This window comes from Channa argus, chromosome 1, assembly GCF_033026475.1.
Source record: "Channa argus isolate prfri chromosome 1, Channa argus male v1.0, whole genome shotgun sequence".
Classification (NCBI taxonomy): Eukaryota; Metazoa; Chordata; class Actinopteri; order Anabantiformes; family Channidae; genus Channa; species Channa argus.
The window spans coordinates 6,395,381-6,408,410 of record NC_090197.1 but is presented as its reverse complement, the minus strand read 5'-3'; the positions used below and the strand labels follow the sequence as shown (position 1 = coordinate 6,408,410).

The 13,030-nt window shown below is 38.0% G+C and overlaps 2 protein-coding genes across 9 annotated transcripts in view; both read right to left on the bottom strand.

Annotated features, from left to right (window-relative positions):
* The window catches only part of LOC137100591 (class I histocompatibility antigen, Gogo-OKO alpha chain-like), a 122,871-nt gene extending 110,140 nt beyond the window's left edge, over positions 1–12,731 (bottom strand). For 2 of the 8 annotated variants that reach the window (XM_067478476.1, XM_067478473.1), the window contains exons 1-2: positions 7,618–8,030; positions 6,155–6,433 (exon numbers count right to left, since the gene is read on the bottom strand). In XM_067478476.1, coding sequence (XP_067334577.1) covers positions 6,155–6,433; positions 7,618–7,945 — 607 coding nt within the window. In that variant the 5' untranslated portion in view covers positions 7,946–8,030. Of the gene's footprint in view, positions 1–6,154; positions 6,434–7,617; positions 8,033–8,064; positions 8,316–12,585 lie in introns of those variants that run through there. The other 6 variants (XM_067478525.1, XM_067478497.1, XM_067478506.1 and 3 more) reach the window with 6 other exon arrangements.
* LOC137101074 (class I histocompatibility antigen, Gogo-OKO alpha chain-like) lies at positions 1,231–6,130 on the bottom strand. The gene is made up of 3 exons (XM_067478977.1): positions 5,698–6,130; positions 4,500–4,601; positions 1,231–2,258 (listed from the first exon to the last, which is right to left on the bottom strand). The coding sequence occupies exons 1-3, from the start codon at positions 5,912–5,914 to the stop codon at positions 2,248–2,250; spliced, it is 330 nt and encodes a 109-aa protein (XP_067335078.1). The 5' UTR covers positions 5,915–6,130; the 3' UTR covers positions 1,231–2,247.
* Positions 12,732–13,030: the final 299 nt, after the last annotated feature.

Below are 13,030 nucleotides of genomic sequence, written 5' to 3'. Positions count from 1 at the left end.
CCTCCTCTGTGTTGGAGTTGCTGCATAATTCTGCCAAGTACTGATTTGAAGAATTTAGGCAGAATCTCGAAACATCGCCAAGTGAACAGCTCCATTAGCTGAGGATTTTCTTAGAATAACGTTTTCCACACATCCTGCTTCATCTCTATAGTTTTGTTGCTGTTGCAGTAAACTGCCTGAACGTCATCAACCAGGGCAACAATAACCAAATCTGGGAGGTTTTGGATTCCAGAAGATGCAGTGATGAGAATCTTGAGGGAATGTTTCACTGTGAGACAACATAAAAATACATTCAGTATTCAGCCTTAATATACTGTACACATATTGTCCCAAATGGGACATTTACAGTGTGAACATGTTCAGTTGAAGCCTAAAGTCTTTTCAAACTGAGGTAAAACTGTGGACGCAGGGACAAAGTGCAGACTGAAGTAAAGAGTTTAGAGATTGAAATGTGAACTTACCTGGTGATGAAACGTGACAAAAGAGAAGCAACAGAAATAACGACTTCATCCTGATTTGATCAAGAATCACGGAGAAATAATCGAGTTGCTTCGGTCTCTGTGAAAGATGGGAGTGTTTGGATATTTGGCACAAATCCCACAACGTCGCCAGATTTCAATGCTGCGATAATAAGAAAACAATGAAATAGTAAAGTAAAGACAAGAACCTAATACAAATGTCCTTAAAAAGCCATTTGTGTCATTGATGTCTCCCCCCTCTGGACAGATCAGGAAGTGACTTATAACGGGACCCACTTCACAACATGATACACAAATGTGTTTCTGAGGATCATATGACAGGTGAATTATTAAGGAACAGTCAGTCGTCCTTTACTAAAGGAAAAGTGTAGAACTGAGACATTACAAACATTGTTTTGCTATCAAACATATAAATGCTCAATATAGAGAAAGAATTATATAATATATAATTGTTTATTTTATTCTGTAGCTTTTTATAACATGGAAATATTCAAATATGCACAAATATCTCAAAATGTTAAAAATACTGTATTTGAATTCTGGTTTAATATGACATCAGTTTTTAAACCAGTTAAGTAAAATTACACAACAGTTAGTTCCACACAAACAGTTTGATTGGAGAAGTAGTTTTGAAGTACTTCAAAAGTACTTGATCTCTGACGAGTTACAGTAAACCTGTGAATTTGTCTAGAGAGAGTTAAGTTAAGTTACTGCATGTGAAACATAAACCCACAACACAAGAAGTCCTTCAACGACACTTTAATACAATTAAAACAAACAATTTAGATCATATTCCTGTGTATCTGCCACTGTGAGGTAGAAAACCTCATTTTTTGTTTGGATGATCAAACTTAACTCAGTAATTTGTTGTTTTTTAACAAAAGTGAACAGAGTGGACGACTACAAGTTACATGACAGAATCAACAGGGAAATGAGAAGGTAGATGGTGAAATGCTTAAAGAAATAATGTGATCTGACTGTTTTATTTACCATGTGATATTTATTGAAATGCTCTTCCTTCATTTGTTACTTGTTTACATGCAACAGATCTCATCATCATTTCACAGCTTGAATTTTTGCCTGCTTTGTTTGTTTTAGCCTGAAGATGAGATGTTACACATTTTGCCACAATAAAGAACTTTAGAAAACGTATGAAAGGAAACATCTGTATCTACTTCCATAGGTTGAAAGGTATCATCATGTATCTGGATGTTCCTGTAAAAGGAAGTTCTCACACTTTGAAGTCACAAATGGATAAAAATACATCTTATTTAGTTTTCATCAGACTTCATGTCAGATAAATGTCCTCAAGAACTTTGATGGAGAATCTCCACAGGTGTAACCATAAAGTTCATCTGTGTAACAGGTGGGATGCTGAGCTACAGACACACACTTTAAGCTTTAGTACTTCAGAATATAACAGATAAAATAAAAAAACACCAAAATTCTTTAAATAAATTAAGCTTTGAGTTGCTGTTGCAGGTTTAACACACAGTGTTAAAACAGACACATTTACACACAATTAAAACAGATGAAATACAAAAATGATAACAAATTTTAAAGAGAATTTTAAGGACACAGGCCATAAAGTTTCATTCAGGTCAGTGATGTACTGAACCTCCACACTGACCAGGCTCAACAATTACATATCTTAACAATAAATGTAAAAATATTACTTGGTATAAAAATATATTTAGTACATTTAGTGCTGTGAAAAATAATAAAAATAGTGGTTTTGACTTCAGTATCTTCACTAGAGTCCTAATCTTCACTGGGAGCCTGTCAAGACAAAGTTGAATAGTTTGTTAAATACTTTTTCTAAAAAACAAAATCAAATATTGCATTAAGTGACCTACTGACATATATATTTCTGTAATGTAAACATGTGAAAATATGCTAATACTGAAACTTTCAACAGCAAGTTCCCAGACAATGATCTTTTTTCTACCAGTGTTCGATTCAATTTAACTTTATTTATATAGCGCAAATTCAGAACTGAAACTCAAAACTATACTATACTATATAACACATCCCCCTTGAACAAGCCATAGGCATCAGTGGAGAGGAAAAACTCCCTTTAATGGAAGAAACTCCAGCAGAACCAGGCTCAGGGTGTTCGGCCATCTGCCTCGACCGGTTGGGGTGAGTGGAAAGTGAAGAGAGAAAAGAAAAGAGCAACAAAAAGCAACAACAAAACATCGGGCAGGTTAGTAGGACCAGTAGCTGCACACTGGAAAACACACAGCTTTAAAGCCAGGGACACCTGCAGAAAGGGACAGGGAGAGGGGGACAGAGAAGGACAAAGACAACTACAGGAGAAAACACACAGAGTTGATGACATACAGTTGTAACAATTGTGGGGTGAGAGGAGAGGAGAGAGGGTCAAGAGGAGGAAAGGAGCTCAGTGCATTGGGGGGGTGGGTCCCCCAGCAGTCTAAGCCTATAGCAGCATAACTATAACTAACTATAAGCTTTATTAAAGAGGAAGGTTTTAAGCCTAGACTTAAAAGTAGAGAGGGTGTCTGCTTCCCGAATCTGAACTGGGAGCTGGTTCCACAGGAGAGGAGCTTGATAGCTAAAGGCTCTGCCTCCCATTCTACCTTTGGAAATTCTGGGAACCACAAGTAGGCCTGCATTCTGAGATGGAAGTGGTCTACTAGGATGATATGGCGCTATGAGATCTTCTATATATGATGGAGCCTGAGGATTCAGAGCTTTATATGTAAGAAGCAGGGTTTTAAATTCTATTCTAGATTTAATGGGAAGCCAATGGAGAGAAGCTAGTGAAGGTGAAATATGATCTCTCTTGCTAGTTCCAGTCAGAACTCTTGCTGCAGCATTTTGTACATCATATATCATATGTTGCAACTTTAACTACAATATTTAACTCGACTGACTACAGTTATTAAACATTATTATGGCAAAAAGAACATCACTTGTATATTTTGCTTTTAAACCAAACCACAATCTTCCTCTAACCTTAACCAAGCTGCTTTTGTTAAACCCACTCTGGAGTCTTTGGTGTCACAGTCCTGCTTTTGTACAGACACCTTCTGCCCCAAAACACGTTTGCAGTTTTTTTCTGGTGATAAATCTAATGACTTATTTCTTCATAAGTTCTGTTCACTACAAATGTTGCATAGAAGGTTTTTAGGAGACAGGGTTGTAACATTCAGTGTGATTATGATTTCTGTGTTTCTGGCAGCACTGGAAACAAACTTACAACTCGTCGTGTTTTTAAGTGGAATTTTGATGTAATTGTAGTTTACTTGAATATTGTACTTTTGTTTTACATTTTACACAAAGTTTTAGGAGAGAAATGTAATTTTTCAGTTATGTTCAAATTTAGATTTTACAATATAAAAATACATAATAAGTTCATAGAATACAATAAATTGTTAGATGTTTAACCAATCATTTTCAAACTGGCTGAATTGCAGAGTGAACAACCGGTTGAGATTCAAACTGTTGACCTTCTAGCTGTGAGGCACCAGCACAAACCCCTCCCCCACCGTGCTGTGCTTACTTTAGGTACATTTCTGGTCTTATGGGCTCTATTCAAACAACTGGACAGTTTTGCTCATCAAGAGACATTTTTCAGAGTGTGGAAGCTTCTTTTAGCTTTTGATCGGTTTAACAGAACATTGTTCTTAATGCAGAATGTGAATAATAATCAGCCACATGTGAAATACAGGATGTAAATTGTAGGATACATTATGCTAATATCATAAAAACAAAGTCACTGTGATCAGTCAGGAGGTGAAGTTTTATCTGATGATTATCAAATAATACCAGACACATTGATTGTTTTTTTATTATTTAAAAAAATAATATGGTAATAATAAATAGGTAAATTATTTTATGAGGGAAAAATACTATTTCTTTTTTTTTGTTGCTGGGATTATAAAGACAAGATATCAAGTCTTAATAAATACTTCTGCTGAGGATGTTAACTGGGTTCTTTTGGCAGTAAAGTTACTGAAATTCAGCCACACAAGAAATCATTCACCAGTCTCTCACTAATATTCTTCTTCTTCTTGCTCCAGATGACGAGTGCAGTGATGCAGACTGACAGCAGCATCAGTCCTGCAACAACTCCAACGATGGCACCGACAGGAGAAACTGGAACCAGGACACAGCATTTAGATTTGTGTCTATGTGACACCCACCAATGATCGATCACAATTGTTGAGTAAGATTATGTTTTTTTTGTATTTTTGTGTAAAGAGGCTAAATGTCTGTACATCTACCATGGTTTGAAGAACCAAGGTCTTCTACATTGTAACTGTCAAATTACACCACTAGGTGGATTATTCACCAAAGTGAGCGCTAGTTCAAACTGAAACTGAAACTGAACTGAAGGCTGAAAATCTTCAGGCTTCTGCTTCTCACACAGAAACAGCCTGATTGAAGGGACACAACTAACGTCTCCTGTCTCTACTTTGTCCTGTCCAAAACAGAACATCTAACCTGTGTACAGGTCACTGTTGTTTGGGGCCTGTAACATCTACACTTGGGTGGAAATGAAAATGCTCAGTTTATAGAATCCACTTTAGATTTGAAGTATATGGAGCAGATTATATGAATAAGACCAAGTAGTTAGTCAAATGTAGTTTTGGCTTTCACTCATATTTATTATATTTCTGTATTTGTCCAGCATCTCAGAATCACTTACTTCATGGCTCTGAAAGTTAAATTAAAACTATAAACAATTCTACCACTGAGTAAAACTTACAGTATTTATGAAGCGTCCTACTCTTACTTTTGGTGAAGGTGAAGGACGACCAGGAAACAATGTGACCTCACAAGTTGTAGGGACGTGTTGGAGTCTTTTTGTAACAATTGAAGTTCAATGTTTTAGAGAATTGAAAACTGAAATTCTCAAATCACTATCGAAGTTTGTCTTTAAAATCATAATACAAATAATACACAAAGTTTTCATAAAGTGCCTTATAACAATTCTAACCTTTACTGGTCTACACTCGTCCTGTTAAGTCAAAATGTGAAGTTGCAATGATTTTTCCATTAACTGAGAGAATCTCTCCTGGTAATTTCTCACCAGTTCAGACACCTCTGAAGCTCTGCTACATTTTGGTGCAGACAGGAGTGATTTCCTACTCTGAGATGCTCGATAAATAGAGGTCCTGGTCCAACTTTAGAGGACAATCAAAACTAACAAAGAAACACATATTTTCAAAACGTCTGACTTTCTTCTTACCACAGTTGGTCCTGATCACAGCTTTGTCCAGTTTGGTGGTGATGTTTTTCTTTACAGCAAAAAGCTGAAACACACAATCGTATCTCCTCCAGTCTTCAGGTTTGATTGATGAAATATTCAGATCAACTCTCATCTGGAAGGTTCTATCAGGGTTGGGGAGGATCTCTCCATGGTCCACGTCCTCATGAAGCTCCTGTCCATCTTTCCTCCAGAACATTGTGGCTCTGTCAGGGTAGAAACCTGTAGCGTGGCAGCTGACTGGAGAGGACGGAGACTTCTGGAGGAGAGACACTGAGGGGAGATCTGGAGAAAGAGGGAGAGAGAGAAAGACAAAGTATTAAATTGAACAGGGACATATCAGGCTTACAAGACAAAAGGAGGAGAAGCAATCAAAGACATAATTCACTGTGTTTATATGAACACAGTTGTGAAATGTCATCAGATCATGTGATTCTACCTGTTTTCAACAAGAAGCTCCCCCCATGATATAAACACATCCCCAGCCACGCAGGATAAGTCTGAGTGAGGAAGTGAATATATGTTCCTATTCCAGCTTTGTCAGCCTCCCAGTCCTGTTTGATGGCGTCAGCCTCTGGTTTCACACTGATCCACGTTTGCATCATCAGGTCTAATGACATGAAGCCTTCTCCATCATAACCACACTGTACAAAAAGAGTGTGTTCTCTGCTCTGTTCATCCAATTGAACTCCTTCTATGAACTGTAAAATGTGGACACCTGAGAGAGTCAGAGAAGAACAAACAGTTCACGATGACGTATAAATGAGGATTTTAACAACAATGTTCTGCTCTTCTTCTAGTATCACAGCTTCTTCATGACTTTAAAGCAGATTCTGTGGTTGATGAGTGATTAACCCAAATTATAAGTTTCAGTTTTAAAGGTTTAAGTGCATCTTACAGGTTAAACTGTTTTCAAAGTGCATCCATAACTACATTACTGTTCACCACTGTGAACCGTTATCATGAGGAACAGAGCATGTTTCACACAGAGGAACAGAGCAAGGTCAGCTTTCATATCTGCAGAGCAGGTGAAAAGAGGGGACATCACTGCTGTCTCTGTGAGGACACATGGTCCTTCACGCTGTTTATTTGAAATTATATTCTGAACTATTTCATTTAGGAGATGTTGAAGCCTGGACCATGTCAGACTCTCTCACTGCCCCCCAGTCACAGATCCAGCTCCACATTCAAGATTCAAACAACTTTATTAAACTGCATTGAATTGTTTATTTACCTTGAGATATTAAGGATCATTTAAAGGTTGAATAACATGGTTTTTACTGGGTAGCAATGGTATAAAAATTTAAATGAAAAGAAAAATGTATATTATTATTTCCTTGTGAAATGTGATGGAGATAAATAATAAATTATTTGTTTATATTTAAGTAAAGTGTAAATACATGAAATTGACACTAAGTATATTTAGCTACATCTAATCACTAGTAAAGAGCCAATATGTAGATTATGTTTGTTATTTAGTGTCATGTTGGTCTCTTTAACCACTCTCCATGCACACATGCATTAATAATGATTATTTCATATCTTTACTTAAATAGTTTGACTTACACCAGTCAACCACAACATTAACACCATCTGGATCCTTCAGTGTTGTGATGGACTCAGTTTTGAAGCCCCACACACAGCAAACTGGAACATAAGTTAACATTATTTTCCCCATATTCACTTCACACCACTAGGTGGAGTTAATGATTAGTGGAGTGTGTGTTTTCATGATGAGGTCATGAAGCAGAAATCAGTTCACACTTTCATTCTTGTGCTGTGGATCAGTGTGTTGTGGTCTTGATATGTCATTTCTGTGAGGAGCAGCCATGTCATGTAATTCAAGCTCAGAGGCCCTGTCACCTTTAATCTGGGTGATGTAGAACATAGAACATACTGCACCTTCAGTTTGATTGAAGTGCTGCATAATTCTGTCAAGTCTGGATTTAAAGTGTTTAGGCTGTATCTCCACACATTGTTCAGTGCACAGGTCCAGGAGCCCAGGATTGTCTTTGAACAGTTTTTTCCACACATCGTGGTTTACTGAGATGGTTTTGTTGCTGTCGCAGTAACCTGCCTGAACATTATCAACCAGGACAGATATCATCAACTCTGGGAGGTTTGGGAATCCAGATGTTACAGTGTAGAGAGTCTTAAGGGAATGTTTCACTGTGGGACAAAATAAAAAAAAGTCATATATACTGTTTACATATTGTCCCAAATGGGACATTTACAGTGTGAACATGTTCAGTTGAAGCCTAAAGTCTTTTCAAACTGAGGTCAAACTGTGGACGCAGGGACAAAGTGCAGACTGAAGTAAAGAGTTTAGAGATTGAAATGTGAACTTACCTGGTGATGAAACGTGACAGAAGAGAAGCAACAGAAATAACAACTTCATCCTGATTTGATCAAGAATCACAGAGAAATAATCGGAGTGTTAGGACTATTTGGCTGAAGTTCTTTATAACATGAGCAATTTCCATCAAATCAGTGCCACAAAAACCTTTTAAGTTCATCAATCATACACCGCGTATTTATATCAGTTTTCCTTTCTTTTGAGTGTTACATTAGATGTTAAATGTTTCCCCGATGATCAGTTGTGCAACTTCCTAAAAACTCAGGAAGTGATTTATAACGGGAACCAAAACTGTAAACAAATGAGTTAGTGAGGCGCAGACGCTCCGCCCACAAACTTCAGACAGGTGATTCACTAACAGACAATCAGGTAATGAAGTTCACACAAATGTCACTGATTTAAATCCGGTTTTTAACACAGTGCTGTTTATATTTAGAAAATTGAAGTCCACCGAATTCACTGTTAGCAGCTGCTGTTTCCATTACATCATTTACTTTACTGATTGTCATGGCAAAAAATGATCATATCTGGTTTTAGACACCTCAAGTGTAATTAGTAAAGAAGCTTCAACATCCAGGATGTTTTTTAGGGTTTTATTATCTTGCAAGAGAGAAGAACATCAACAGAGTTTCAGTTCTCCATCCTATGCAGTTCTAAACTTTATACATCACACATTAGTTTTAATATCTTTCTCTTACTGGGCAGAACATTCTCCACCCTCAGGCTACTGCTCCCAGCTCCTTTCTCCTTTTATGGAAACCTTTTCCCTTTTCAGCACTTTGATAAGCACCTGTGAGCATGGAGTGACTCTGGGTCACTGCAGTGTGGGATGGTCTGCTGTTAGACAATAACTGACCTTGGAGCAGTTCTGCAAACACTTCAAGACAAAACATATATACGAGACAAAGTTTGAACAACATACAATCTTTTAAACATTCTTCAAAAGTACACTGAGTACAAGTTGCTATTATAACTAGGTAAAATTCTAAGGATTAAATGTAATCATCATTTAATAATACTTGATTTTCCATCACAATTGAATGAGACTCCTTGTGCCACAGTACACTGGTCAAGTAAAACATGTGCTTTGAAAGACACAAACCACAACAGACTCTGTCCCAGAACGTGTCCACAGGTGATGTTTGGAAGGTAGGAATCAAACGTGACATCTCCCGCCTCCTCCAGGGAGGAAGTGCAGTGCCCATAAAAGATAATTTGATGGAAAATTAGAAACCAAATAGCTGCAGGATTTGAGTCTTTGTGCCATTAATAAAAATGTTGATTGGATGAATTACATATATTATATTCACCACACCTCTGATGTCTGTCACTGATATTTGTCAGTTAATTACCCTGATAATGAAGACAATTTAAAAACGGAACGATTCTCTTGAGATTTCGTTTCCAGGATTTTGTGGGAGCAGCAGGAGAGCACATAAAAAAACCTTTAGATCCCATTTGCCTAAAATTATTAGTTTGTCATTCTTGTGTTATGATTATGAATTCTTGATTTTGCTTTTATTATAGCTATGTAATTCATTATCAGAAGCTTAATAGATATAATTCAGTGTGGTGCTTTAAACTGAAGTGTTTCCTGTCAACCGGTCAATTCTAATGTTAAAAGCAGTAATACCACCAAAAAATACTCCAATACAAGCAAAAGTTTGTCAGTCACCCTTCACTTCAGGGAAAGTACTGAATTAACAGCAAAATAGTGTTTGTAAAATATCAAATATATAAATGTTCACTATGGAGAAAGGCCCTTTTTAGAAATAAATATTCTGTATCTTATATAATTATTAATGTTATTCTGTATAGAAAAGCACTTTTTGTAACATGGAAATATTCAAATATGCACAATTACCTCAGAATGTTAATAATCCAGAAACTGAGTTCAGTTTAATGTGACATCAGTTTTTAAATCAGTTGAGTAAAAATCAGCCACTGAACATTCACATAAACTTAAAGACATGAATTTACAGGAGATGCAACATTTGAGCAAACGGCAACACAATGAACAGGTTACACTTGATCAACTTCACTACACACTTGAGCTAAATGCTCAAATTCCAACAGACTATAAACACTGAACAAACATTAAGAGACAGATTCAACACAGAAATGAAACTGTAAAAAGGTGAAATGTTTTGTTACAACATGCCGATCAGCCATAATATTAAGACCGCTGACAGGTACAGTTAATGTTTTCTCTCTCATTACAGCAGCACCTGGAAGTGGGTGGGATGTATCAGGCTGCAAATGACCTTTTTGTCCCTGGAGTTAATGTGTGAAGCACAAAACATGAAGAGAGGATTTAAGCGACGTTGACAACAACTCAAGTGACTGGATCTAAAACTGCAGCTCTTGTAGGATGTTCTCAGCCTGCAATGGTCAGGACCAAACAAATTTGTCCATAGAAACAAAACTGGTGAGCGGGCGACAGCGTCATGGCTCATTGATACACGCGGGGAGCGAAGGCTGAGCCTTGTAGTCCCGATTCAGTAGAACAGCTACTGCAGCTCAAGTTGCTGGTTCCAATAGAAAAGTGTCAGAATACACATTGTAGTCAGTTGTGTGTGGGGCTGCATAGTCACAGACTATGGTGCCCATGTTGACCCGTGTCCATTGCAAAAACTGCCTACAATGGGCATGTGAGCATTAGAACTTGACCACAGAGCAATGGAAGGAGGTGGCCTGGTCTGATGAGTCAGACACAGATCCTATGAATCACGCTTCCTTTTTCATCATGCAGAAGGTTGAGTGTGTTGCGTCACTTACCTAAGAAAGAGATAACACCAGGATGCACTATGGGGAAAAAGGCAACCAGTGGAGGCAGCGTGATGCTTTGGGAAATGTTTTGCTGCGAAAACCTTGGGTCTTTTCATGTAGATGTTACTCTGACAAATACAGTACCTAAATATTGTTGAGGTCCAAGTCCACCCCCTCTTGGAAATGGTCTTCCTGAATGCAGTGGCCTGTTTTAGCAGGATAAATCACCCTGACACATTGTTTGAGGAACAGCACTTTCAGGTGTTGACTCAGCCTCTAAATTCTCCAGATCTCAGTCCAATCGAGCATCTGTGGGATGTGCTGGAAAACAAGTGTGATCCATGGAGGCCCAGCTCACAGGACTTCAAGCATCAGCTACTGACGGCTTGATGCCTGTAAAACGGAGACCTACTCAATATTTGGCAGGTGGTTGTAACGTTGTGGCTACTGAGCGTGTTTGTTCTTTTTCAGCTAAAATTTCAGTCCACACAAGTGAACAAATAAAAACTAAAACTCATTATAATTATAGTTGGCCAACACTCTATACAAAATGACAGTTCCAGGTGCTTTACAAAGAAAAAAATCTAATTCATCAGTGTAATAAAAACATTTGAAAGCAAAATGACATCAGCTGAGGTTAAAGATAAAGTCTGGATGGAAGAGAACCATCAAGTTTTCCATCAATCCATCCATTTTATGAAACAAGAGATAACAACTAGAAGTTGGTGCAGAAGCTTCAGTAATGTGTTTCAAAGGTCCATGAAATGACAAAGACACTGATGTGTCTGACTTGATCTCCCATGACTGGACTTATGACTAATCACCACCAAAGGCAGCGCATTAAACCAACTGGTGCCCGAGATTGTGCATTAGATATTTGGAGGATAAGGACATGACTCTGTGTTTAGACTCAGTAGATTCTTAGAATTACTGCACAAACAGCAGAACAGAACAGAACATTCAGACCCTGTCTCTATAGCTGCACATAATTTGTGTTTAGGTTGTTAGTTTTTAAGAACATAGAGCAAATCACATGAATAAGATGGTGAGGTAGGAAACCACAGAGAGCTGTGTTACAGATATGATGAATTTGACTAGTATACTACTATCAAAACTGAACTATGACAATAGTCATAAATCATATTGATCCTGTTGGAGAAAAGCTTGTTTTTTTTAAATAGCAGCATTTAGTTCTACAGTGTGTCAGACCCTGTTAAAGTGCAGCAGTAGCTGTGAGACTGACACTCTGAGCTCATTTGTCCAGCTTTGACCTGGAATCCATGACACAAGTGGGATGTGGAGGAACAGTAGAAGTGTAGCCTAGAAGTTCAGGTCTTGGACCCAAACTGCAGCCTCACTGTTAAATAGGAGTCAGATTTCCTCTGTGCTGAAGTCAGCAGCTGGTGATGGACATGCATGGACTGTGCTTTGTGCACGTTAGTGTGGGTTTTTTTCATACTTGGTGACTCTGTAGACTGTTTTGTAGGAACCACATTGAGCAATTGCCTAATCAGGAAATGACTGGCTATGACTATTTTGAGACACACAGCACAATGTGTGGTTTCCCTACTAACCGTGCTACTGTTAAAGCTGAGGGCAAATATATAATATTTTCATACTTGTTTTGGAGCAGTATATGAACTTAACAGTGTGCTCTCAAACATTTTGAGAACTAAAGTTTTAGAGGGAAAACAAGCAAAGAAACTGGTGTATATTTGTCATTTTACATCTAACTTCAGTCTTACCCCAGTTGGTCCTGATCACTGCTTTGTCCAGTTTAGTGATGATGATGTCCTCAACACCTTAGAGCCTGAAACACACAGTCGTATCTCCTGTCTCATCTGGAAGGTTCCATCAAGGTTGGGGAGGATCTCTCCATGGTCCACGTCCTCATGAAGCTTCTCTCAATCTTTCCTCCAGAACACTGTGGCTCTGTCAGGGTAGAAACCTGTAGCGTGGCAGCTGACTGGAGAGGACAGAGACTTCTGGAGGACAGACACTGAGGGAGGAACTACGGGGGTATAAGAGGCACAGATTGATTCAGTTTGTCAGTTTTCAGTGAGACTCACTTCAATGTTTCATAAACCACGTATATGTTACTGCACACTGAGTAACCTTATGATTTTAAAACTACATCTGGTCATGTGATTCTGCTCCCATAATGCAAACACTGCTTCAACATTCAAGGAC